At 39.4% G+C, this 24220-nt stretch overlaps 2 protein-coding genes and 1 pseudogene across 2 annotated transcripts; 1 reads left to right on the top strand and 2 right to left on the bottom strand.

Moving 5' to 3' along the window:
* Nucleotides 1-4: 4 nt before the first annotated feature.
* On the top strand, nt 5-13878 carry LOC145477888 (TATA box-binding protein-associated factor RNA polymerase I subunit B-like). The gene is made up of 9 exons (XM_081455754.1): nt 5-169; nt 281-377; nt 4373-4476; nt 5179-5413; nt 7072-7363; nt 8171-8272; nt 9289-9416; nt 10883-11057; nt 12242-13878. Exons 1-9 carry the CDS (start codon nt 83-85, stop codon nt 12924-12926), a joined length of 1905 nt encoding a protein of 634 aa, XP_081311880.1. The 5' UTR covers nt 5-82; the 3' UTR covers nt 12927-13878.
* An 874-nt stretch (nt 13879-14752) lies between these two features.
* On the bottom strand, nt 14753-15452 carry LOC145479872 (serine/threonine-protein kinase pim-3 pseudogene; annotated as a pseudogene).
* A 1410-nt stretch (nt 15453-16862) lies between these two features.
* On the bottom strand, nt 16863-18097 carry LOC145479873 (uncharacterized). Its single transcript, XM_081458347.1, has one exon. The coding sequence runs from the start codon at nt 18049-18051 to the stop codon at nt 17755-17757; it is 297 nt and encodes a 98-aa protein (XP_081314473.1). The 5' UTR covers nt 18052-18097; the 3' UTR covers nt 16863-17754.
* Nucleotides 18098-24220: the final 6123 nt, after the last annotated feature.

Here is a 24220-nt window from a genome sequence, read left to right as displayed (position 1 = left end):
TTTAACCGCGCGGGACTGTGACGGAGGAGATGTTTCATTGGGCATACATGAAAAGTTAGTGGAGCGGTGGCAAATCTGAAACATGCCTGTCTGTGTGTTGTGTGAAGGAGAAAGTTTTGATTGTACAGACGGACTTTATTATTGTCAGAGCTGCGGAACACAGTCCCAGGTAAGTCATCGTGTTAACTGCTATTGAGGTCTCGGTTTTTTTCCAATTTTCAGAGGCCCATGGGTCAATCTTTGCATACCGTACTTGTTTTTGTTTGGTGTCTGATTTTAGGACGTCAGAGATGAACAAGTCGCTGCAGAGGATGTAGAGGTGAATGTCCGTTTGCAGGTAGCACAACAGAGAAAACGAGGACCACCGAAACAATTCTGTAAGTTACTGAAACTTTGGTTCATTGGTGTAAACCAAATTTCTTGGAAAACTATAAATGGAAAGTTAAATACCAGTGCAGTTGAACCAACAATCCCCAGCAAACTTTAAACCCAACTCACATCGAAACCCCAATGTAATTATAATGTAATAGTGCAGGCACTGCTCGGAAATAATAGTAGTTAACACCCTGGTTAATGTCAGTTTGGTAGATAGACAATAAGAGAAAGGTGAAGCAGTCGATAACAAAAGCTGGCCAACAGGAAACTTTGTGCGGGTACTTTTAATTAAGCCATATTATGGTATAACTAATTTCAAATGTGGCAAATGTCCTGAATTTCATTTCAAATGTATGAAGTATGTATGGCAAGAATAAGTTATTGATTGCATTACAGTGAAACCTGTATTAAGCGGACCCCATATTACAGACAGTGCCTACTTTTGTTAGTGCGCACACGTTCTGCACATCACCCAAGGCATGGTTTAAGTGTCGCGCACGCGCTGGGTTGACAATGACACAATCAACTATGCAACCAAGTACACAACTAAAATGAAAGCCAAATTTTCCAACTGTGACCAAATCAAGTTTAATGAACCTGTACTTAAACCAGGAACACCAGAATAGCAGCATATTGCTAACCACTAACTGTGAACGTCTTCCAGCTGAAAAAATGGCTGTTATCTTTTGAAAATTATACTGAAATCCACTTGTAAATATGTACCTGCATATGGCACAGTGCGCGCGCAAAACAAGTGCGAGATACGCAAATGTTTTACTTACTGGGAAGGTAACAGGAAAAAATGTAACGGGCACTGTAAAAGTACTTTTCAAAAAAGATCAATGACTTTAAAAAGCATGTGGTTACCCCTACATTTTATGTTATGAAATGGAAGTGGCAAGCCTATTCAACACGTGATTAGTTTCTGGTTGTGAGTAAAAGGTATTTAGACTGTAGTTAGCTGAACCAGAGGAAGGCTGTTAGAGATGCTAAAAGTGCTGTTGCAACAATTTTGTTATTAAAAACATACCAAAAATGGTTTTTATGTTACCATTTGTCATTTAGTTTTAAGATCTTTATAAATGTGTTTGCTTTTCTTTATGTAAAGGCAAATTCTAAGGAAATCTGTGAGGAATATTTATTTCTTCTTTTTTCAGAAAAATGCTGATGTCAGCATTTTTATTGAGATTCAAGGCTAATTATCTCAAAAATATGTGTGGCTACCCCAATTTTTCTTTGTTGATTCCAATAGCCCTTGCGAAGATCTGCTTCTTCATGTGGTCCTAACCTGGCGTAAAAACCTTGTCTATATTTAGTAGGCACCGTCGTTAAGGGGATACCCTCTATTAAGTGGACACTGGCTGAAGTCCCAAAATTTTCTTCCCACATTTATCCTAAAATAAATCTGCATTCAGCGGGCGCCTCTGTTCAGCACACAAAGACACCAATATTAAGCCATTTTGTTGCACAAAACCTGCAATAAGCGGACACTTCAAGGCTTTCTACTCCTTCTAAAGGCTCAGCTGAGACTCCTTTAACAATGTTCAGCAATGTTGTTCTAAAGCTAAGTGATAATTTCAGATTGATGCATTGATTGACTGGACATTGTACTATGCTACATGTAGTCTTTGATCTTACACTTTGTTACACTGTGTTACAATTAAGTTAATAATTAACTATTATTGCACAACACTTTTTAGAGCGGATACCCTGTATTAAGTGGACACTAGTGAGGGTACCAAGGGTGTCCACTTAATGAAGGTTTCACTGTAATACTATTCAAGACCTAAATTATATAATTAATTTACAATAAGTTAATGAGATAGTTTATTGAATATTTTGATAATTAATTCAATATTTAGATAACTACAGTCAAACTTCGATTATCCAGACTCATTGGGACTAGACGAAATACAGTGTAGTCCAGATAATCGAGGGTCGGGATAATAAAAAATATGAATATTAATGAAGAACTGTTTAAATAAAGCAACATTTAATCATGAAAAAACACTTTAACAAATCGTGTGGAAAACTATATGGTCCACTGTACAGTGCAGCTCAGATATATGCGAACTACGCATACGCGTATTATGCAAGCGTATTTTGCGTATATGCGTATGTTAATACGCGCACATCTACACGTATATACGCGCACATGTGCGCGTATATACGCGCGTATATGTCTCTTTGTTATGCATTCCCATAAGTTTCTTTATGTGAAGCATTGTTGGTCAAACAAAGGACATAACATTTCTGGCAATGAAGAAGGCTTCAAAGCGAAATTTGCATGTTGTTAAAATGTCCTGCCAATCAACGAAAGCTATCACATTTCGAGTTTTCGATCACTTCGCAAATTCACTGACAAACAAACGTTTATTAACACTTGCTTGATCTTAAGCTACCAAAAATGGGACGAAAATTGAAACAGTCGCTTGAACTCCCTATTTTAACACGTGAACTTAATGTTTTTACAAGCAAAGATTTGTGTTTCGGCACGTGTCGGCAAGTCGTTTGCGAATGCTTGTCTGAAAAAATTATATCTCCGGTTATATTTGACACAGATCATTCATTCAAATGGTAAAATAATCTTTCCTTAACGAAAAAAATTGTTTATCAAAGTTTCTATGGTGTACCGGTCACGTTTAGTTATTTTTTTCTTCAAGGAAAAGTTCGTGTTTAGGCACGCGTTGGCAAGTCTCTTGTGAGATGTTCACTGTGTGAAGCGTTCTGAAGACCTTGTTGAAAAAATGATATCTCCGGTTATATTTGACACAAACCGTTCATTCAAACAATAAAATGCTCTTTCTTTAGCCAAATAATTGTTTATCAAAGTTTCACTGGCGCGTCGCTCATGTTTAGTTATTTTTTCTTGGAGGAAAAGTTCTGTGTTTCGGCATGCGTCGGCAAGTCGCTTGCGAGAATGTTTATTGTTTGAAGCGTTCCGAAAACCTTGTCAAGAAAATGACATCCCCGGTTATATCTGACACAAGCCGTTCATTCAAATGGTAAAATACTCTTTCCCCGACGAAAGAATTGTTTATTGAAGTTTCTATGGTGCGCCGCTCACATTTTGTTATTTTTAATTTTCTTCAAGGAAAAGTTGTGTGTTTCGGCACACGTTTCCAAGTCATGCGCTTGTTTGGACCGTGTTTACTTTGTGTCGAAAAAGTTATCTTTCAGTTGTGTTTGTTCCATGAAGATGGGATTGTTGAAGCATGTATCCCCGGTTCTATTTGACAAACAAATGGGTAAATTTTTTATTTAACGGCAAAATACTCTCTGTTTTAATTATATTCAGTCAGTTAATTTTCTGTCAAGTGCTCAATTGCAAAATGTTAGTTTCAACTAACATTTTGCTACATGTAATAAGTCAGTCTAGTCTGAAGGCATACGCGCGTATACTGTATACGCGTATTCAAAATAAAGAAAACTCTTTCTCGCTCAGTGGCAAGCTGTCAAGCCATTGAAAACAACAATGACCTGCTAAGAAAAGAAAAAACAATAGGTTAGCTCATACACATTAATCAGGCATACGCGTATATACTGTATACGCGTATGTGCGTATATGCATACGCGTATGTGCGTATACACATACGCGTATAAGCGTATTGGGCTGACGTGAATTACGCATATATTTTGGTTCGGATATATCTGAGCTGCACTGTATATCTTGAACCACTTCACCCTGAGCCAATCAGAACTCATTCAAGTATTTTTCATTAGTTACGATGCGTGTGAGTGCTGCTTTTGCTCTTTAAAAGTGAAACAAACTCACTTTTGACTGCACTTTTCAATGCTTTAGTTGTAAAAAGAATTTTGCTATGGATCTTGATCATGACTAATAAATATTCATGATAAAATTGGGACTAGAAAAAAGTCCGGATAATCAAGAAATCCAGATAATCGAGGTATGGATAATCGAGGTTCGACTGTAACTGATAAATTAGATTTTTACATGGTTGAGAACAGTTTTATTTTCTCAATGCAAATTTAACAGTTGGAGACAAAGGCAAGCCATGGTTTATGTATGAAGCATTTCAGTTTATCATCAAAGCTCAAGTCGAATATCTCATCAACCTTGGAGTTGACCCAGCGTTGAAGGTATCTCATTCTTCAGTGGCTACCACATTTTGCAGTGTGGGTTGTGCTTTAAGGATACAAATGTAATGATAGGTTCATTGTTAAATGTTAGCGTATCAGATTCTGAACGGAAAAGTCTCTGGCCAAGTTTATTGTGTTGTTTTTGAACAACACTCTTTTAATTGTACATTATCTCTCTTTAATCTAGGAGTGATGGAGTTGATTTTGCTTGAGTATAGAGTAATAATTTACACTTGCTTTGTTTTTGATTTACTACCCTTACTGATCTAGTTGGCACTTAGAAAACATAGGCTACCTTCTCATTCAGTCAGAAGTTAAACCAAGACCAATGGTGACTCACTCCCATATGTTTTCCCAAGCTTGCTGCCAGCAACATGTACATGTATACATGTATTTGTTCCATGTTTTCATTGGTTTGCGGGGTTGTCTGTGTCCTTTGGCCAGAGTAGTTACTTTCATTGATTGGTTTCATGACACTCAGTTGAAAACCATTTCTATACAGTGAGTACAGTTAACTCTGTGATGGAAGACTTGCATCCCACCCAGGGGGGAGTAGAAATACTCTGACTTAGCTGCTTCATGTCTCAGAAAGTGGAATTAGCTGTGGTGGTATCTGGGACCACTTAGCCTGTTATGGAATTTTCTCACTAGACCTATATGCTTGCTCATAATGTGCTCTTTCAAAACTATTTGTGTCTTTAGGATGTTGTTTTCAAGCTGTGGTACAAGTACTTACAGGTGACAGGCACTGCCTTTACAGGTTCTCGTGAAGGTACTCTGCCGACTAAAGGATCTATTTTCTACTGTCGTGATGCCGAGCTGTTGGGCGTAAATAAAAGAAAGAAGAGTGGTAAAAAAAATAAGGTGGATGATGATGATGAAAACGATGATGAATTAGAACTATGCTCACATTTCAGTGATGAGGAATTTTATGAAGGTATTATCACGTTTTTATGATCATACCGTATAATATTTAGTGAGTCATCCATGCATGTGAATGGCAGGTTATCTGATAACAGCTTAAAATATTAATTCAATGAAAAAAATCCTGATAAAGTAATTTGCCTAGGAGCCTTTGCATTTTTTCTGTATTAGTCACATGACCATGGGCGTGGTCTGATGGCATCATCACTAGTGTCACTGACCCTGAAAAGGTTAAAACATGAAATAACTCTGAACTAAGTAAAAATGATGAGGTTATATGAGAATAAATTTTCCTTAGCAACAGCTCAAAAAGATCAGTTAATGGGCCCTCAAGAATTTACAATTGCCTAAAATAGTACCTGGAAATGTGCAGCTACCATTTGCTTGTAGCTCACTGAAGATTTAGCACCATAATCACAGATGGGTGCGTTGGCAAATGCAAAAGTTCTCAAAACATTTTAGGTAAGAGGGGGGTGGGGCATGGGGTGTGAGAGTGTGGGAAGGACAAAAAAAAATCACCCTCTAGATGTTCTAGTTTTATAACTTGTATTCATGTTAAATGTTTCTGCATTTCTGCGTGTAACATATTGATTTCTTCATGTAACACATTGTCAGTAGTAGTAATTGGATCAAGTGGAGTATACTGCATTAAGGAGTAATTGCAATTTCAAAATCGGACAGATGCGAAGTGCGAGGCCAATTTGAAATTATGAGCACAATAATACTCCCTGAATTGTATGACACGATGTCCAATTACTAATTAACCATATATATGTTGTGGTTTAATTTTTTTTTAGTTTAAATTTTTAAAACTAGTATAAATTTTTCAGACTGGGTTGAATATTTTTGCAAACCAGATAGAAATTTTCAAACCAGTTTATTTATCAACCATCTAAAAAGGGAAAATATCTCTTTACTTCTACACTGTATCCTCCTCTATCCTATTCTCACTGGGTTCCTCCCGATTTATTGTATCTCCCAGCTACCGTACCCCCTCCCCCTCAATTCCCCATTAAGCGTGAATACTAATTAACAGCAGGTCTTACCTTTTTTTTCTTTTTATCTCATATTCACGGGGATTTGAACCGCTGACCTCTAGATCTGCTTCCCACTGTCATTACCACTTGACCACAAAAGCATCATCATTCCAATTAAGTGATAAGCTCATCATTCCAATTTAGTGCTTGTTTGAAAATTAAACTGGTTTGAAAATTTCAACCAAGTTTGAAAAATATGAACCAGTTTGAAAAATTTAAAAATTTAAAAATTTAAACGAAAATAAATTTAAACCATAACATCTATAACAAAGTTCGGAATTAAAACTGTCTTTTGAGAACTTCTTTAAACAGGAATGCCTGATGGCACTTTTCATAAGTTTTGAAAATTTTAGGAAACATTGCTTAGGAAGCCATTAAGGCATTCATACATGTAATTGAAGTGCAAATCACATGGGTGTCTAATTACAAAAAGTTCAAATTGGATACCTGTAATTGGACACCCACATGATTGCCTGCCAATTATGTGACAAGTAGGCATGCAGAGAACCAATCATGATCGAGAATTTTGTTATAGGTACAATTAGTAGTAGTTAAGAAACTAAGGTAGCTTGTGTAATGATCAAGTACTTCAGGTTTTTATCAGTTTTTTAACTGTCCTGCTTTTTGTTATCAGATGATGACCCTTTGAATGTTCCATCAAAAGATAACAGTGATGCTGATGACATAAATCGTGGTGATGACTGGACTGCATTTTCTGAGAAAAACCATAAAACAACTGAAGACATTCCTGCGAGTGAAGACAGCTCAGATAGCAGTGAAGATGAATTTGTCGGTTCACTGACATTAAATCAACCCAAGGGAACGAAGGTTGAGAGTGGTCACGTAACTCTTCAGACCACACTGGCATTCTGTTATCTTGGCTTACTTTGGATAAATGAACCAGTTTTTGTCAGTGACCTGTTGAGGTAGGTGTGCAAGCGCAGTAGTTTGTACATGTAGGACAAACTTTGCTGCAGGTATTGTAGGTAACAACTTGAATTCCAGTTTGCCCTTAGGACAAGCACTGTATCTCTCAAGTATTGCTTGTCCTGGGTAACACTTAAATTGCTCTTCTAATGATTAGGTGGCAGATGACTTGTCTGATCCCTTGCCCATCAGGCAAGTGAGAATGAAAAGGTACTTGCCCTGAAGGAGAATCTACTTGTCCCAGATGACCGCACCTCACTTTTTTTGAACCCTGTAACACCTTGTATATTGATATTGACTTTGTAAAACAACAGAATGATACAATTACAGTTCCAGAGGGTGTTGTCGTACAAAAGGCAGTTATACCAACCAATCATGGTGCCTGAAATCGAGCATTGTTATTGGTTTACTCTTTGATGTCTCCTTGTGACTCCAGCAATCTAATTTCTACTTGCAAACGAGTGTTTGACCGCATTTCCAAACACCTCAAAGTTTATCAAAAATCAACTCTCTTCTTGGTGTTTGGACATGTGGTAAAACACAGTCTCAAGTGTTTTATGTGTATATATTACTAGATCGTATCGCTCTGTACTTCTGATTATGACTCCATCTCTGACTTTGACTCTATTGCTAGTGAAAACCAACCCTTGGCAATACTCTACTCATTGAGTACTGGCAAAGTGTTTTCCAGGAATACAACACAGGCTTGAATGTTGCCTTCCAATGCACCAATGCACTGTAATTTGTAACACTTTGTACAGCCCATCCAAACACACTCAGTGAGTATGTGGGTATTTTTATTCCAGGTGGGCAAAACAGGGTCAGCTTCCATACTTCCAGGCAACCAGACATATTCCTCAACACATGAAGTTTGGAAGTGGAGATTTCAGTTGCTTGTGTCCCCTAAGGTTAGTATTTATATTATAGGTCGGATAAAGATGAAAGTTTGTTTTGTTTCCAGTTCTTGGAATCAGATTAACTAGCTGGCTTTTCAGTGCTAAGACTTTGTCGTATTCCTGTACACATTCACCAGTAGTCACTTATAGTCGTGGGTTTGCATAGCCCAAAATTTGGATTGTCTCCCATGTTTTGTTTTTCTCTCCACCTTTTCGCATTTTTCTATACCTCTCAATTACGGTAATGATTACATTTAAACAAGACTACATACAAATTTGGTCTTATCATCAACTGGTACGGTTAAATTACTTTCCATTCTCCTTTATTTATCATTCACTCAACTATTTGTTTGTATCTTGTTTCATGTGTGTGTGTGTGTTTTTTTTCTTTTTTTCTTCTCTTTGATTCCTAGGTTAAGCTTTTTTTGCTATCCTCTCAGCTTGTTTAGTTTTCTTAGTATTCTGTAGTGAGTAGTTTTTTTTGTTACATTATTTAATTGTTTTTATTCTGTTTTTTTTTTCTCTTTTTTTCTAAATCTGGCAAAAAAAATGGTTGGTTGTTGTTGTTGTTGTATTTAGCACCTCGCTCGCTGATTTACTTGTGTAGTTCAAGGGAGGATGCGTATTTCTTTTTGAACTTGTTCTTCTGAATGTGTTATGTACAATACTTAAACGAAAAACAACCTCGGATACTTTAACTTAAGAACTGTAGCAATAGGGGCTCTGATAGTGGTAACCTTCAATATTAGATTTTGATGAGAAGCAGACTTCGCAATTCATTCGTCTACTACGTGTCGTGCATGTCACTTTTGTTATAGGGATGCTTATTGGTAGAAGAGGGTGCTTATTGAAATATTAGGGGCATTTAATTAGAAGGGGTCACTAACAGTTGCATTAGCGTAAGGACGCTTATTAAAGAAAAGACCACACTCATTGGGGAGCGAAAGGGGGTCCTTATTGGAAGGAGAGCGCTAAATCAAATCATTGTGGTTCATCCCTTATACTTGGTCTAATAATTTTCTTTTCAGTGTACCCCCTGTATCAAAGATTCTTACACTGGCAAAGCAGATTTCCAGATTACTGCAGCTTCCGCAATTTCCAGAACCCAAGTGGTCCACGTACACTGCGCGTTTTATCATAGATCTGCATCTCCCAGGTAATAACGGCAATATGGGGTAGCAAGGGACTGTGAACTAAGAGAACACGTACCCCATACATGGGCCTCTTCCAGTGACAATCTTTTTCAATCTAATTTTAGCGCATGGTCATAGTGCGAGGCTGTTTTAGGAAAGATACCTGATTGGTCAATTTATATGGCGTAATTTCATCAAAGGTGTGGTTCAATAGTTGATCAAATATAAAAAAAAACACTTGCACCTGGATTTTCGGAGCGCAAGTCGTAAGGAAAGGAGAAGAAAATTTTAATTGTCCGGCGCATTCAACGAGCTTTCAAAAGAGATCTTTGGTGCTTTAATGCGGAGAAATGACTCTTTTTCGAGGTAAACATCGGATAAGCACCTAGAAGATAATTTTCCTGCCCTCTCTGGTTCCAAACGGTGCAATGCTTAGTGTCGGCGAAGCAGCTCTTTTCGCCAAACTCTGGTAAATATTGCACGGCACTTTCGAAATTAAATATGCAAAAATTTGCACCGGTATTTTTGGAGCGAAAGTTCTTACAAACAGGAAACAAATATTGAAGCTGTCCTGCGCTTTGAGAAACCTTTCGGTTCATTTCGTTCAATACTTTCCGAGAAACGACTTTCGAGCGGGTCAGAATGCAAGTCTTGGCGCTTTGTGTTAATCATTCATGCAGGGGAATGGCACGACTTCTATTTTAACTTCGGAGAAGCACGTATGAGATCATTTTCCTGCCCAGCGTTTTGAAAATGCTTTCCGATCTGAATGCAAACTGTGCGGTAGCTCAAAACAAACTGATTGTTTCTCTTAATCCGTTAGATTTTCAATTTCGGATTCACATCATGGGACCGAGACTAAAAATAACTTCGATAGCGTGACACGAAACTTAAAATAGATTGAAAAAGATTATCATGGGGTTCGAGGATGTGTTCTCTTAGATCATAGTCTCTTGGTGGTAGTGATGATGGGTGGGGAGGGGGGGGGGGGGGGGACGTGATTTGGTTGTGATTTCTTTGACCTAAGAATGGAGCTACGTAAACATTTCGCTGGTAGCTGTAATATAAGGTTGCAATATTTTGATAATTTCCGATACTTTACCAGAACTAGCCATCTTGATAGATAACTGCAGTGTATTAGTTGGGACACTGCATGTTCCTATGTTTTCGATTCTTTCTTCGCCCTCGATCTTAACTTTAAAACACTTTCTCTTGTCACAAGTTGCTTATACCCATATTGAAAGAAGGATGAAAGAAAATTGTGCAAAAAATTATGCTGCGTCCCCTAAACGTCGCGATCGCGGATAAATTTTCTCGCAACGTTTGTTCAAATTGTGTTCACCTCCCTACCTATTCTAACACCGATATAGCCCTATATGCCTTATCATGAGCTGCCCCCTTGCCGTCAGAGGAATGGGCGAGAAACAACTTCGAGCACCCAGAATATTGAACAATTGCTGATGATTTTCTTTTGTCTTTTTAATAACAGGTTTTCTGCATGGTGTTGTTCGTAAACTGACGGAGAAGGTTAAAATCCACATGATAATCCATCCAACTTCAGACAAGCGGTCGTGGTCTTCCATTCCTAACTTTGAAGCTGGCGCCATGGCCTTCATTGTGGTTGCTTTAAAACTCTACTATGGACTTGACGATAGAACCGAAAGGTAACAACTTGAGGCTGGTTTTTACTAGCGTATAAGCACAAGTATATATAAACGATAGCCTTCGTTTGGCGCGAAAATATTCTCGGATATTTGTCCGCGGACATTACCTGTTTCGAGAAACGAACAGTTTTCCGCGAGCGTAGCTGGAGGAAAACTGTGAGCTTCGAGGAACAGATAAAGTCCAAGGGCAAATATCCAAGGATATTTTCGCGCCAAGTGGAGTCTATTCAGTAGCGTTTATTATCCTTCAAATATTTTTCACAACACGCGCAGTTTTGAAAATTGGGGAATATCACTCCCCAGTTTTAGCTTGGGGATATTCAGTCACGTGACACGTTTAGACCAAACGCGCGCAGGCGAAAATATTTGATGGATTGCAATAAGAACTATATGTAGTGCTGCTAAGTAGCACATTTTGTGAGGAACTTTTCCCAACAAAAGGTGCTAATCTTACTGTGTCTGTGTATGTCGGCTTATGCTTGTCTTTATACGATAGTGAAAAAAACCAGCCTCTAAACTCAACAATCAACCAGTACATTTAATGCTTTGTCGGAAAGAAATTGAAATCAAGCTTAACTGATTTCTGTGCTCAGATCTGATTGGAATTCAGAGAACTGTTAGTTGTCGACCAAACCGTCCACCAGTTTCGGATAAGCAGTGCTTTAGACTTCGTTTAGGTTTACCGGTTTGACCAGATTTTAACCAGATTTGTCATATTCCAGTTAGACCAGTTTCGGTTTAAACTAGTTTGATCGGTTTTGAATCTCCGATGTTACGATTTTTGGACCGTTTTTGAATTAAAGTGGGTTTTTCTTTTGGATTTTTTTTGCAACGTTTATCCGAAGGACGTATTAAGGAAGGCGAATAACAGAACCATTTTTCAATAGTTCAGCACTTTTTTTTTTATTTGAGGCTTGTACAAGGGTAACAAGGGTAATTTTACCCTAACACATTGCTTCAAGTTTCGGCGACGCTGACAAATCAGATTACTGCGAACGGTTTTCATTGCGCTAGTCACTAAGCAACAAGAGGTACGTGCACCCTTAAAACATCACCCTTAAGACAACATTCCAAAACTTGCGAGTTCTCGCGCCATTTTCCTTTTTACTTTCTTTGATTTGGTTGTAAGTGAGAAACGCGCCGAATTGTGATCTTGCTCTTACTTTGTAAATCCTAACCCGTAGGGAGCAAGAAAAATTGGCCACGCCCACAGAATCAGGTCCCACTAGGACCTCTCATGACACCATTCCTCTGTTCACTGATTGGCTGAAAAGCTGGAAGCATTGCGAGGCTAAGAAGTTCGAAAATGGCGTGCCTTGGACAGACGAGCAGTTTAGACTTGTTCAAGATCCCACGGCTTATTCTGCCTTTTGTAAATCAGACATCTTTGGCTCGTGGGAACCCGCTGACCGGGTTTACACTGGAAGCCAGCATAAAAACTTACGTGCAAACCGTATTACAAACGAGGAAAGCCAGGAAAAATACGCGCAACTCTTTAAGAGTCTTATGACCAGTGAACGAGAGGAGGAGTTCAATAACACGGCCACGCCCAAAGTCACAAGCTTCCCCGCCACGTGCGAGCACGTGGCTGACGCTGATAATGGACCAGCTCCCTGTTTCGACAGAACACACTCTCGCGGAATTCAAACAGAGAAGATCTTTGGAGATCCTTTCCGAAAGGACAATGATTTGAGGTACATCAAGTACTCGGCGAATTGTGCCGATCAGAACTCATTTCACAGCTCGTATGAAACGTTGCTGACCATTTTGGCGGATCGCATTGAGATGAATCCAATGGACTTACAAACTACAGTCAACAAACTTGAGAACGCTTTATTTTTGGGGCACAGTCTTAAAGGAGTCTTCTAATATATAATTACTTTATATAGAACAGGTTTTCACAGAGCCGGGTCTTTTGATGATAACAGTCCATGGTTGCTACACGCACAATTTTTCAAAAGTCCCAGACTTTTCCTGATAAAAGTAAAATTTCCCTGACCAAATACACACAAAATGTCAAACAGTGAGATATAATAGCGGCTTCTAGCCTCATTTCACAGCCGTCCTTTACACTCTTTCATTAAGACTGGTAAGTTTTCAACAAATTTTCCTTCTTCATCAAGTAAAAATATCATTGAGATTACAGTGACCCCAAATGTTTCTTCCAACCTTCAATGATATTAAATCGGCCGTGTTAAATTATTTCAATTTTCCCGACTTTTCCCTGACCTTGAAGAATTTTTTTCCCTGACCATTTTCTGACCTGTGGCAATCCTGACAGTGAACTGGCAGCCCCTAAACCTTGCCTCATTCTTTAGTCGTGGGCAAGGTTGGTGGTTCGTTTCCTACGGTTAGTAAAAAAGCCAGTCATTAGAGTGTAAACTCAACGGGAATTAGAGAACACAAGAAGTGTTTCTTTTACGAAACGCCTGCCTGAGCGCGTTCTTAAATGTTTCAAGTATTCTTTTTAAAACCGGAGTGTCTTCCGGCAATCTAATGCCTGGATTTGACTTTTTTGTAATGACGCTCATACAACGATTTATCGCACACGAAACGTTAAAGCACGGTTTTGTTTGTCTTATCTCCTCTGATAACACATTTAATGTACGCAGAATCTAATCCGTAGTACAACAGCGCATAGAAATCAAGTAATAATAAACACACATTCTTTCAAACATAGATAGTTTATTCAGAAACTATTCACAGTTAAAATATACTACATGTTATAATTACTGTATATACATTGTAGAGATTTGCATGTCTTTGTGCCTGACTTTCTGAAAAGCTCCTTGGAAATAAAGGATTCTCTAACAATGAAAGAAAGCGATCTATTCCACTTTATTCTTGTATACTTTTAACTAAACTTGCTCAGTAAATCCAATGAATTGGCCCGTAATAAAACAAATTTGGCGAATTCATGAAAGGTATCTATTATTGATCTAATAAACGGTTTATTAGATCAATAATAGATCAGTTTCATAATTTGCAGATATTGTATAATAGTTTGTAATAACTTAACGACCATTTTATTAGAGTAATCTCTATTCACAGCTGTTATATATGGTCTGACTTTAGTGTGCAAAAATCTAAATTGCACTGTTAACTTTTAATGGCTCAGAAGCCGGTCAGTCAGCTATGTAATTAAGATAATATTAATTATCTTTCAACTCAGTTCATTGCCTAAATAACGGATGTGTTTCACGAGTGATGATAGAAGTTTATTCTGTCATAGCGAACCATGGATGCTGCAGAGTTTGTTTCAGAGTTGGACGATTGCTTGGAGTCGCGTTCAGCAGCGAGTAAATAAGGTTCTTTGCCTCTGTCGAAAAGAAATAAAAAGATAAATATCAAGATGTAAACATGGGATTACAGAGCTGAAATTACCCGCTACAGAATCAATATAGAAGGTAAAACTTTATAATAAGAGAGACAATGAAAGTGTTTCTACTTGACAAATCAAGTACAGATTAAGAAGGAAATACCTGGTGAAAGCTGGTGTGGTACTCTAGGTGCCATGCGCAGAGCGTGGCGTGGATGTTTAAATGCTGGGACTACAGGTGACAACATATCCACAAGAAGGATTCCCATTTGCCACACAGTGCCCTGACAGCCGTCATATTGCTTGGATTTACTGAATTCAGGAGGCATGTACTGTGGTGTGCCTGAATGCAAACAAATCACTATCACATAAGCTGCCAGGTTTTATTTTACTTGCAAATGTCGCACACAAGACACTCCAGCATTATTCTCACTTCTGAATTTTGTGAAAGGTTCTTGTTGAACTTCAGATGCCAGTCCAAAGTCAATCAACTTGGTTTCATCAGCGCGCATGTCCACCAGGATGTTCTCTGGTTTGCTGTCTCGGTGTAGGACACCAGTCTCCTCGCAGTTGATGTTGGCCTGCAGGATCTGGGCAAAGTATCGTCGGGCTTCTCTTTCTGTCAGTGGTCGGCCCAGACTGTCTCGGTCATGTATGATGTCAAACAGGTCTTTATAGACTTCCGGTCTTTCCATGACGTAAACATAATGCTCACCAGTGTCGACCACTTCATATATGTCGATCACGTGACGGTGCCTTGCTTGGCGGTGAAGATAAGCCTCGGATGGAATTTCTCCACCGTTTATCTATAACAGGGGTGGGGAGGGGGTTAGTTTTTTTTTTATGCCCCATTTTTCGAAATCTTCAACTGGTTTTCGCAAGTATCACAACATGTTAAAATCTTTTTCGACTTACTAACCATACTGCTTCTTTACCCTTATATTACAACTGCCTTGAAACTATGAGCCACACTCTTTTTCATTGATAACCCAATTTTATATTTACCAACCTTTTTAAATTCCTTGACTGAGCTTTTCTGCACAAATTTAAGCGCCACCTGAGAGGAAATATCAACTCTATTAGTTTTGTTCCTTTAATTCTACATATATATTAGAAAACAATGCTATATTTTGGAATTTATCAACTGCTGTTACTGGTAGACAAGATCTAGACTAAATCTGGAACCTCGTGGTGTTTTACTGGCATGAGGCAAATACCAGTGGGAGTCCAGGATAAAACAAGACCTTATATTTATCAGTCCTGCCCGAATATCTCTTCCCACAAAAATACTACATGATTTAATAAAGAAATGCAGAAGACTGTTCAGCTCAACTTACCGGCAGATTGTCCTCTTTGCGTGTTGCAGCGACGACTTGACCGAATGAACCAGCTCCAAGGACTTTTCCTATGTCATAATCAGCAAGCTCAGCTACAATTCCAAAACAATGAAAGTCACAGCCATAAAAAACATATTGAAATCTAGGCTTAATTCTCGAAGTTCAAATAAAGTTGTTGTTTGTGTTGTTTGTTTGTTGTTGTTGTTGTTGTTGTTGTTGTTGTTGTTGTTGAAACTTACCTTGAGAAGCTAGTTTCTTGATAAATTCTGGCGCTTCAGAAAGTTTCTCTTGATCGTCTTCATAAATGGAATCCCAAGATGACAAGCTGTCGGCTGACAGTGTAAATTTCATCTCGGCGTCTACCCAGTCGGGTTTCTGAAGAACCAGAAATACGCAAAGAACGCAGAATTGTTATTAGTACGGCTAGAACAAAATAGTTCTCAATGTTTATTTTCTTGTGATTGACTTAGTTAGAAAGTCTACGGTGCAGTGCTTCAATTTTATACCCAAAAAGCTGTATAAACTGAAGTGGATGTAAATTAGTAGTGTAAGAAGCGCATAAGGGACCTTCCATTACACTGCTCTTAAAATTATGAGAAATAATGAAGTAAAAATAAGAGGGTTTGTATGGGAGTCCAATATCCAAAATAGTGGTGGTCGACGAATTTTTTCAGGCCCCTCTCGGTCAAGGGCAGTGGACCAATCAGCGTGCGGGATGAGTGGTGGCGTCATAGGTAGGACGGCGTCTACTACTAGGACGACGGAGGGTGGGTGACGTCATGAGGGGGTGTGTGATGGGAGGGGGTCCTCAGACCGAGAAAGAGGGAGGAGACCAAGATTCACATGTTTTTTTGTATGGTTTTATCACCAAAAATCGTTAGTTCTTTACAACTTGGGAGGCTGGACTTGAAAAACTATGCGTAATAAAAAATGCTTGAATCGTCATAGCGGACTACCCTGGTGACGTCACGAGGGGGTAGCCCCTCTTGGTTGATGTTATGGGATACCCATCCCACCCAGAGAGCTGGGGAGTCAGGATACAAAAAGAGATTCACGAACAATGTTTTTAATGTTTCACAAAATCCTGGTTTTTTTACAAAGTCGAATCGTGACTATCGATTAAAACTATTTTCCACATCAAGGGTGCCAGGGAGGTTGCTGCACTTGAAATAACTATGCGTAACAAAAAAGAGCAAACACGCGAATCATAACAATTCTCTGACTCATCAACAATTTTCCGCAAATCTTTAGTTTACAAAGTGGGAAGATGCCCAAGTCATTCGCGCCCGTTCCGACAGTTTTTCACAGGTACTCATCAAATAACGTCATCAACCGAAAACGCCGCCCCTTTTGCATTTGAATGGTTTGATTTGCATAATGACCCAAAACGGGGATCGGGGGATAACCCCTCATTTTTGGTGACGTCACGAATGGGTCACACTCAGGAAGCACGCAGCAACTGATTGATTCGTAAAATTCCCCGTGTATTTCTTATTTTGCTTTCTGAAACAACCACGGAACATGATAAGAATTATGTTGATATTTCACCAAGTGTAACCTCAAGTTCGCTGCGAACTAGACTCGTTTCCACTTGCACCTCCTCAGATCCTTGGTCCCAGACCCCAAAACGCGTGATATTCTGTCCTATTTCTGTTTGTTTTTGCCACGAAGTCTTTGTCTGATCCGTTCCTTGCTCTTGGCATAATAGTCTCCATCTTGTGTGGCGTCTTACAAATAATGAGTAAAACCCTACAATCACCCTCCTTTGTAAGAATCACATGGCTAATTTAGTGTATCACACTGAAGCTTCAACCTCTTCGTCTGCTTCTTTGTCATCATCCGACTCGTCGGGGAGTAACTTCTTCTGCATGATTCTGTTTAACAGGCATTTCCGTTTTGCTACTGCTGACTCCGCCGCTTCGTCAAAATCCATGTCGTCTTTGTCAATAAAGCGAAGAGTTTTCATGACTTTACGGTGTATTGCGTGGTGTTTGATACGGTGAGTGCATTTCAGACGCTCTAAGTAAGTCCTCTGTAGTCTTCATCTACTTGCAGGTAATTGGGTATTGAAAGCGGCATTCCCGGCATAGTCTTGGGTTTTTCCTCTATCCAGGAACTGTTGGACTTCTTTCATGAAGGGTTCTTTGAGATCTTCCCCCTTTTTTCTACGCAACGGATTCCACGGATCGTTGTCTCGTTCATCGTCCTCCACTTCTTCTTCCTCTTCGGAGCTTCTACTATCGTCCTCTTTTTCCTGTCCCTCTTCATGTTCCTCTTTTGCCTCTTTTTCCTTCTCTTCGTCCTTTACGTTTTCTTCATTGCTTCCACCTTCTTCCATGGGGCCAAAAATATCTCTCCCCCTCCGATCCTTTGTTTTCCCTTTCCAGCAACGAGCGCGCCTGGCACCCTTGTTGTTGAAAATAGTTTTAATCAAGAGTCGTGATTCCACTTTGTAAAAAAACAAACAGGATTTTGTGAAACATTAAAAACATGGTTCGTCAATCCCTTTTTGGTATCCCAACTCTCCAGCTTTCTGGGTGGGAGGGGTATCCCACGACATCAGCCAAGAGGGGCTACCCCCTCATGACGTCACCACAGTAGTCCACTATGACGATTCTAACCATGAAGTTAGTCGTTGAAACTAGTCGACATTTTTTATGTGACTCAGGCATTTTTTATTACGCATAGTTTTTCAAGTCCAGCCTCCCACGTTGTAAAAAACTAAGGATTTTTTTGTGATCAAACTATTAAAAACAAACATGTGAATCTTGGTCTCCTCATTGTCTCTCGGTCTGAGGACACCTCCCATCATATATTTCCTCATGATGTCACCCACCCTTCTTCGTTCTACCCATGACGTCACCACCCATCCCGCTCGCTGATTGGCCCATCTCCCTTGACCGAGAGGGGCCTGGACCAATTCGTCGAACACTACCATTTTGAATATTGGACTCCCATACAAACCCTCTTATTTTTACTTCATTATCTCTCACAATGTTAAGAGCAGTGTAAGTGAAGGTCCCCTGTAAACTTTCTACACTAATTAAATTATTGGCAAAACTGTGTGTAATATAATGGTACGTAAAACCAACGATTTCAGTCAGTTTTGAGCCAGATTAGAAACCACTGACCTCACGTCATAATCAAGAGACAAAAAGCTGTCGTTACTACTGATTTTCTTCAGATTATCTTTGTCAGACTCGCTCCAGATACATCTCAATTTGTTTCTGTAGTAAAACCAAAAGAGGAGCTCATTTAGAAACTTGTTTGGGTATATACAAGTTATTAAATTTTTTTCATTACCTCTGGAATTTAGAAGTGCTTTTCTCCCGTCTCTGGCTAAAGCAACCCTTTGATGAAAAAGAATGAAACGTTAAAATAAGTTACCCTTGTAATAAGACAAAAATTGAAAGAGATTAAATTTATTCTTTTAAAGATATTGTAAAGTGAAATAAAATGCGTCTATTTCTTCGTTTTTTATTTTAAATCTCTTTTCTTATGGAGAGGGGAACTCGAAAACAGAAAGGAGCGAATTAAGAACACACTTTCGCGTTATTCCCCACACAAAAACTGGATCAAAACGATTCTATTTCTATGGAAAAATGTTTCCACAGTATTTTCTTAAGTCTTTACATGATTTAAGTCAAATGAATTCTAACTCACCTCATTTTCCGTTCGCCTTGTTTTCTTCGGCAAAGATGTTTCTGTTTCCATTTTGCGCTTTCTTTTAAGCGCAAGCTTTCCGACAAATTCGCATTATTAATCACACGCTTTTCACCACGTGATTCCGTGCTGTTTGATAAGTATTCATCAATCTCAGACATGGTCAATCTCCAGTGATTCAACAACAAGCTAACTTGATACTGCAAGCGAAGAGAGTGAAGGAATTCTCGCAGTGTTCACGGCAAGCTAACCTGTTCAGAATTGATCGTTTCTATGGTAAACTTGCAAACTGGAACCATTTTGCCGTTTGTGACGTGTTTGTGATGTCTTGCTCTCGCTGCCGCTCGCGCTTATGTGCGCACGCGCTAACGGACGTTACACGTTTTCACTCAGGAGGAAAACTGAAATCATTTACTCTACTAAAATCGCCATAAACCAAGCCATGGCTTACTTAAAACATGCTTGACAACGCCGTCATAAGTTTTATAGCGAAGATTTTAACACCGGAATTATGGATCTGTAGGTCGATCTTGTGGTAAATTTTTGATCCACATATGTTGATAGAATTATGGACCTCAAGCCGTTTGATTAATAACTAGAACATGGAAAAAGGTTCCTTTGAGTAAATTTTATGTAGTATGGTCTTCTCCCCAAGGAGGTTCCTTAGATGACTCAGTTCTCGCCATAGTCCGCCAGTTGTTGAGTCGCCTCTGTCCTTTCGTAGACCATTATGTACTAGTCGTTCCTTTCGTGCTGCTGGAAGATGCCGATATTCTCTACCCGGTTCGCTCTTTTGTCGGACGTTTGGCTCGCTAGCGGTGCAAAATGTTCCTCTGTAGAAAGCCGGTACAGCAAATCGCCCTGATCTTTATGGACGTTCATTAGATCTCAGCCGGTTTGGTCTTCAGTAAAACTGTACTTTATTGGAACTCATAAGGATAGCTTGCCTGGTTTAGTTTTTCTTCTCTTATGGGCGACGTTTTTAAGTGAAGCTTTCTTGAAGGGATTATCTAAAACCCTTCATTACTTTGTCACTGGGTATGCGCTTAAACTAGTTACATTAACAGGGGCGTAGCCAGGGGAGGGTTCCAGGGGTTCTGGAACCCCCCTTTTGGGTTATGAAAATAAATATTATTTCAAGATACAAAAAGTATCGGAACCCCCCTTTCGAAATTCCGCGAGACGAGATTTTCGTTTCTGAAGAAGAACAAAAGAAAATCAATTTAAAAAGGCATCACATGCTATATCGCAGGTTACAATATTATAAGGGTGCATAAATTGGCTATCACTTGTCGTAGGTTTTGTTGACAATGATGGATATATTCACGAGGAATTTTTAGGATTCAACAATCTGCAGAGGATAACCGGGGAGACGATCGTTAGCTCGATACTGGATACCCTACCACGGTGGAACTTAGACATAAAAAACTGTCGGGGACAAGGGTACGATGGAGTGTCCAATATGTCATCCTCTAGGCACGGTACACAAGCACTGATACGGGAAAAAAGTCCAAAGGCTGTGTACACACACTGCAGGGCTCACTGTTCAAACCTCACCATCGTTCACTCCTGTGATAAACCCCTTATCAGAAACATGCTTGGAACGTTCAATGAAGTTTGCAATTTTTTTTACTTATTCACCGAAACGTAACAAGTTTTTGCTTGCCGTAATTGAGAAAGAAACCCCCAAGGCCAGCGAAACAACGTTGCTCAGCTTGTGTCGAACGCGGTGGGTTGAAAGCCATGAGGTACATGAAGTTTTCTTTGCGCTTTTGCCATCTATACTAAGAGCACTAGAAGCTATGTCAAATGAGCGGCTGTTTGCAAATCAATTCGGGGTAACTGCCTGGAACTGGGACACTGATAGCAAAAGCAAGGCAAACAGCCTGTTAAATGCAGTATCCAATTTTGAATTTATCATCACCCATATTACGACGATGAAATGCCTTTCGATACTGGAGCCACTCAGTATCAAGCTGCAAAAGCGAGACATCGATGTCTATGAAGCATACAACCACATCAAAGATTTAAAGGGTGAGCTACAAGATATCAGAGGAGACATCGAGTAATATTGCTTGGATTGGTACAGCATGGCTACCACCCCAGCGAGGAAAGCAAACATCGAGCCATCTATGCCACGCGCGGTTGGTCGGCAACAGCACCGAAGCAATGTCGAAGCAGGAACACCGAATAAAAAATAATAAAAATAATCACTTTATTTAAGTGTCGATGTATTTAGCACTAATGTGCTAATTGGGGACACTGTAAATAAATAAACAAATATTTCAAATATAGCATAAACTATAAACCGAAGGATTACTAGAAAAGAGCGCTCACAATTCCTATGTTGGATCATCTTATTTCTGAGATAGACACATACTTTGACCCATATAATGATGCTGTGATGTCTTCCCTCCTGCGCCACTTCCAGCCTTGCTAGTTTCTGGAGAAGGAAACCCTGTACAAGCCGCTTCGTAGTACAATGCAGACAACCAACCATCACCCCAGGTTTTTGATGTGGAACTTTTCCGTTGGCGGCGCAAGTGGCTAAACGCGGATCAAGACCTACTCAGCGTGCAGTGCAGGCGTTAGAAGAAAGCAACCATGAATTCTTTCCAAACGTTCATAAGTTGTTGCGCATCTTATGTACGTTGCCAATTAGCTCTGCAGAATGTGAGTGATCGTTTAGCACATTGCTCCGACTGAAAACTTATCTGAGGGCGACCATGACCAGTGAGCGAGAGTCTGGACTTGCGCTAATGAACATCCATTATGGTAGGCAAATTGAGATTGGTGCAACAATCGACATTTTTGCTCGGAAGCATCCACGGCGCCTCCTTCTTTCTGATATCCTAGCTGAGTGAACGGTAAATCACAAGTCTACAGCATTTGATGAAGTATGTGATATTTTAAACAACTATTATATTATCCATTTTTAATTCTATTACGGTCCATCTGTTCAGGGAGTGAGATTTACAATCCCCTCTTAGAAATACTAGCTACGTTTGGCGCTGAAATTATTGGAAATTTGTGCTCAGAGTCAAGGAAACGCCATTTCTGAAGACACAAAATTCAAAAATTTTCCGGGGGAGCATGCCCCCGGACACCCCTGGTAAAGAGCGCCTCCGGCGCTCGATTGTCAATCGTGCAAGTAATGTACATTAGGAACCCCTCTATGCAAAAAGGGTGGCTACGCCCCTGAATTAAGAAGCGTACAGTGATCTTTATAGAACCACTATTCATGCTAGCGACCTAATTATGCAAATAATGTGTTCTTCTGTGAAATGAAATGCCGATAATTTTAATACGCTGTCTTGTATACAATGTATAAAATCTAATACATGAATATAATTCTTTATTTTAACGGTAGTTGAAAACCTTCCAAACCTATAAACAAATCATCAGTAAAATCATATTCAGCTGTGAAACCTGCTCCCTAACTGAAATTTCCTGTGTAAATATAGGAGATCGAGTGGGCGTCTGGATTTCCGGGAATTCGGTAGACGTTTCCACACGTTTCCCAGAATAAAAACGGCTTCAAAATATCATGAAAGGTTACTGAGGCAAAAATAAAACAGACAACCTCAATCAAAATTCATTTATGTGGACAATTTAATTATCAAAGTCTATGTATGATTCTGTATCATTTCTCCCAGCCATAAATCAGTTGGCCAGATAAACACGCTGAACTAAATTAAGTAACGACGTTTTATCGACTTCTGGCTTTCGGTTTAATAGAAACTAGACGAAAGACGTTCTTGGATCAGAAACCGTACAAATTACGTCGGCGGCGATTCAAAAGGCATGCGATATCCTGCCACCTAACTCAAGCTTAAAATTTTCGGGGAGAAGCTGTTTGAAGTGGTATTAAACAGACTCGATGCAAACTCAAATTAATCAGGATTATTCTCTAATTAATGTGAATCGACACTCTCGTTTTGATCATATCTCCTTTATATCCCAATAAGGCATAGCTATATGGTCCAGTCAATAGTAGAAGGCCAACAGACCAGCCAACGCTAAATCAAAACGCCAGCATGCGAACTGGAGTAAAAGAATTGTTTTACGGCGTTTTTCCAATTGAATTTGACAAGACTAAAAAGAAGAACTTTTCCAATCAGCTAGCTTTCCAATTTTAAACCATAGATGTAAAAATAATTCCGAAATGTTACCGAAAAACAGTTTTTGCTGCTTGCGCTCCAGAAGGAAAACACTGAGAAGATCTGAGAAAAGCCGCCAAAGTGGTCCTCAAACATGGCGGACTGTGAAATCGAGGTCATGTGATCGCACACACGCCATTTAAGGTTGCAGAGTCTTGTTGGCTGCCTCTTGCTATGTATTATATAGATGCTTGGCTTGATAGACTCCGTTATCACACTCTTTCGTCAAGCATTTCTTACGTTCGAGAAGAGCAGGCTACGTTGAGGGTTCGTCGCAAAAAAATCAGTTCCTTTTGCTCATTGTTAAGTTTGAGCGATAAATTTCCTTTCAGTTTCCTTGATTCTCCAACGTTCTTTTTAATCAAACATTAGGCAAGACACTGCGTGGAGTTTCTATTAACACCTTCGCAGTTTAGCGGTATGACAACCAGGTTGTATTTCTAGTGTCTAGCAACTTTATTTCGTGATTTCAACATTATTTACCCCACCGCAGAACGTCTTAGTCCAAAATTCCAAAACGAAGTCATTCATTTTCCAAATGCCATCAATGTCATCGATGTGCAAATATTGCTTAAGTAACCAATGATCTCACCAGCAGATTTCATTTTCTAATTTCCCGAAGGAACGGATGACCTTGAGAATGACAGTGTCCTGATATTTTACTTTCCAAAGCAAACAGTATAA

This window comes from Orbicella franksi, chromosome 2 (genome assembly GCF_964199315.1).
Source record: "Orbicella franksi chromosome 2, jaOrbFran1.1, whole genome shotgun sequence".
NCBI classification, from domain to species: domain Eukaryota; kingdom Metazoa; phylum Cnidaria; class Anthozoa; order Scleractinia; family Merulinidae; genus Orbicella; species Orbicella franksi.
Note: the sequence above shows the minus strand (reverse complement) of the source record. Positions and strands in the feature narration are given on the sequence as shown.

What these genes read in the sequence shown, in the direction of transcription:
- LOC145477888 (XM_081455754.1), top strand. Translation starts at nt 83, where the DNA reads ATGCCTGTCTGTGTGTTGTGTGAAGGAGAAAGTTTTGATTGTACAGAC. An exon ending in AGGACCACCGAAACAATTCT is followed by an intron (nt 378 to 4,372) that starts GTAAGTTACTGA and finishes CAAATTTAACAG; the next exon opens with TTGGAGACAAAGGCAAGCCA. An exon ending in AGTTGCTTGTGTCCCCTAAG is followed by an intron (nt 8,273 to 9,288) that starts GTTAGTATTTAT and finishes TTTTCTTTTCAG; the next exon opens with TGTACCCCCTGTATCAAAGA.
- LOC145479873 (XM_081458347.1), bottom strand. Translation starts at nt 18,051, where the DNA reads ATGGAAGAAGGTGGAAGCAATGAAGAAAACGTAAAGGACGAAGAGAAG.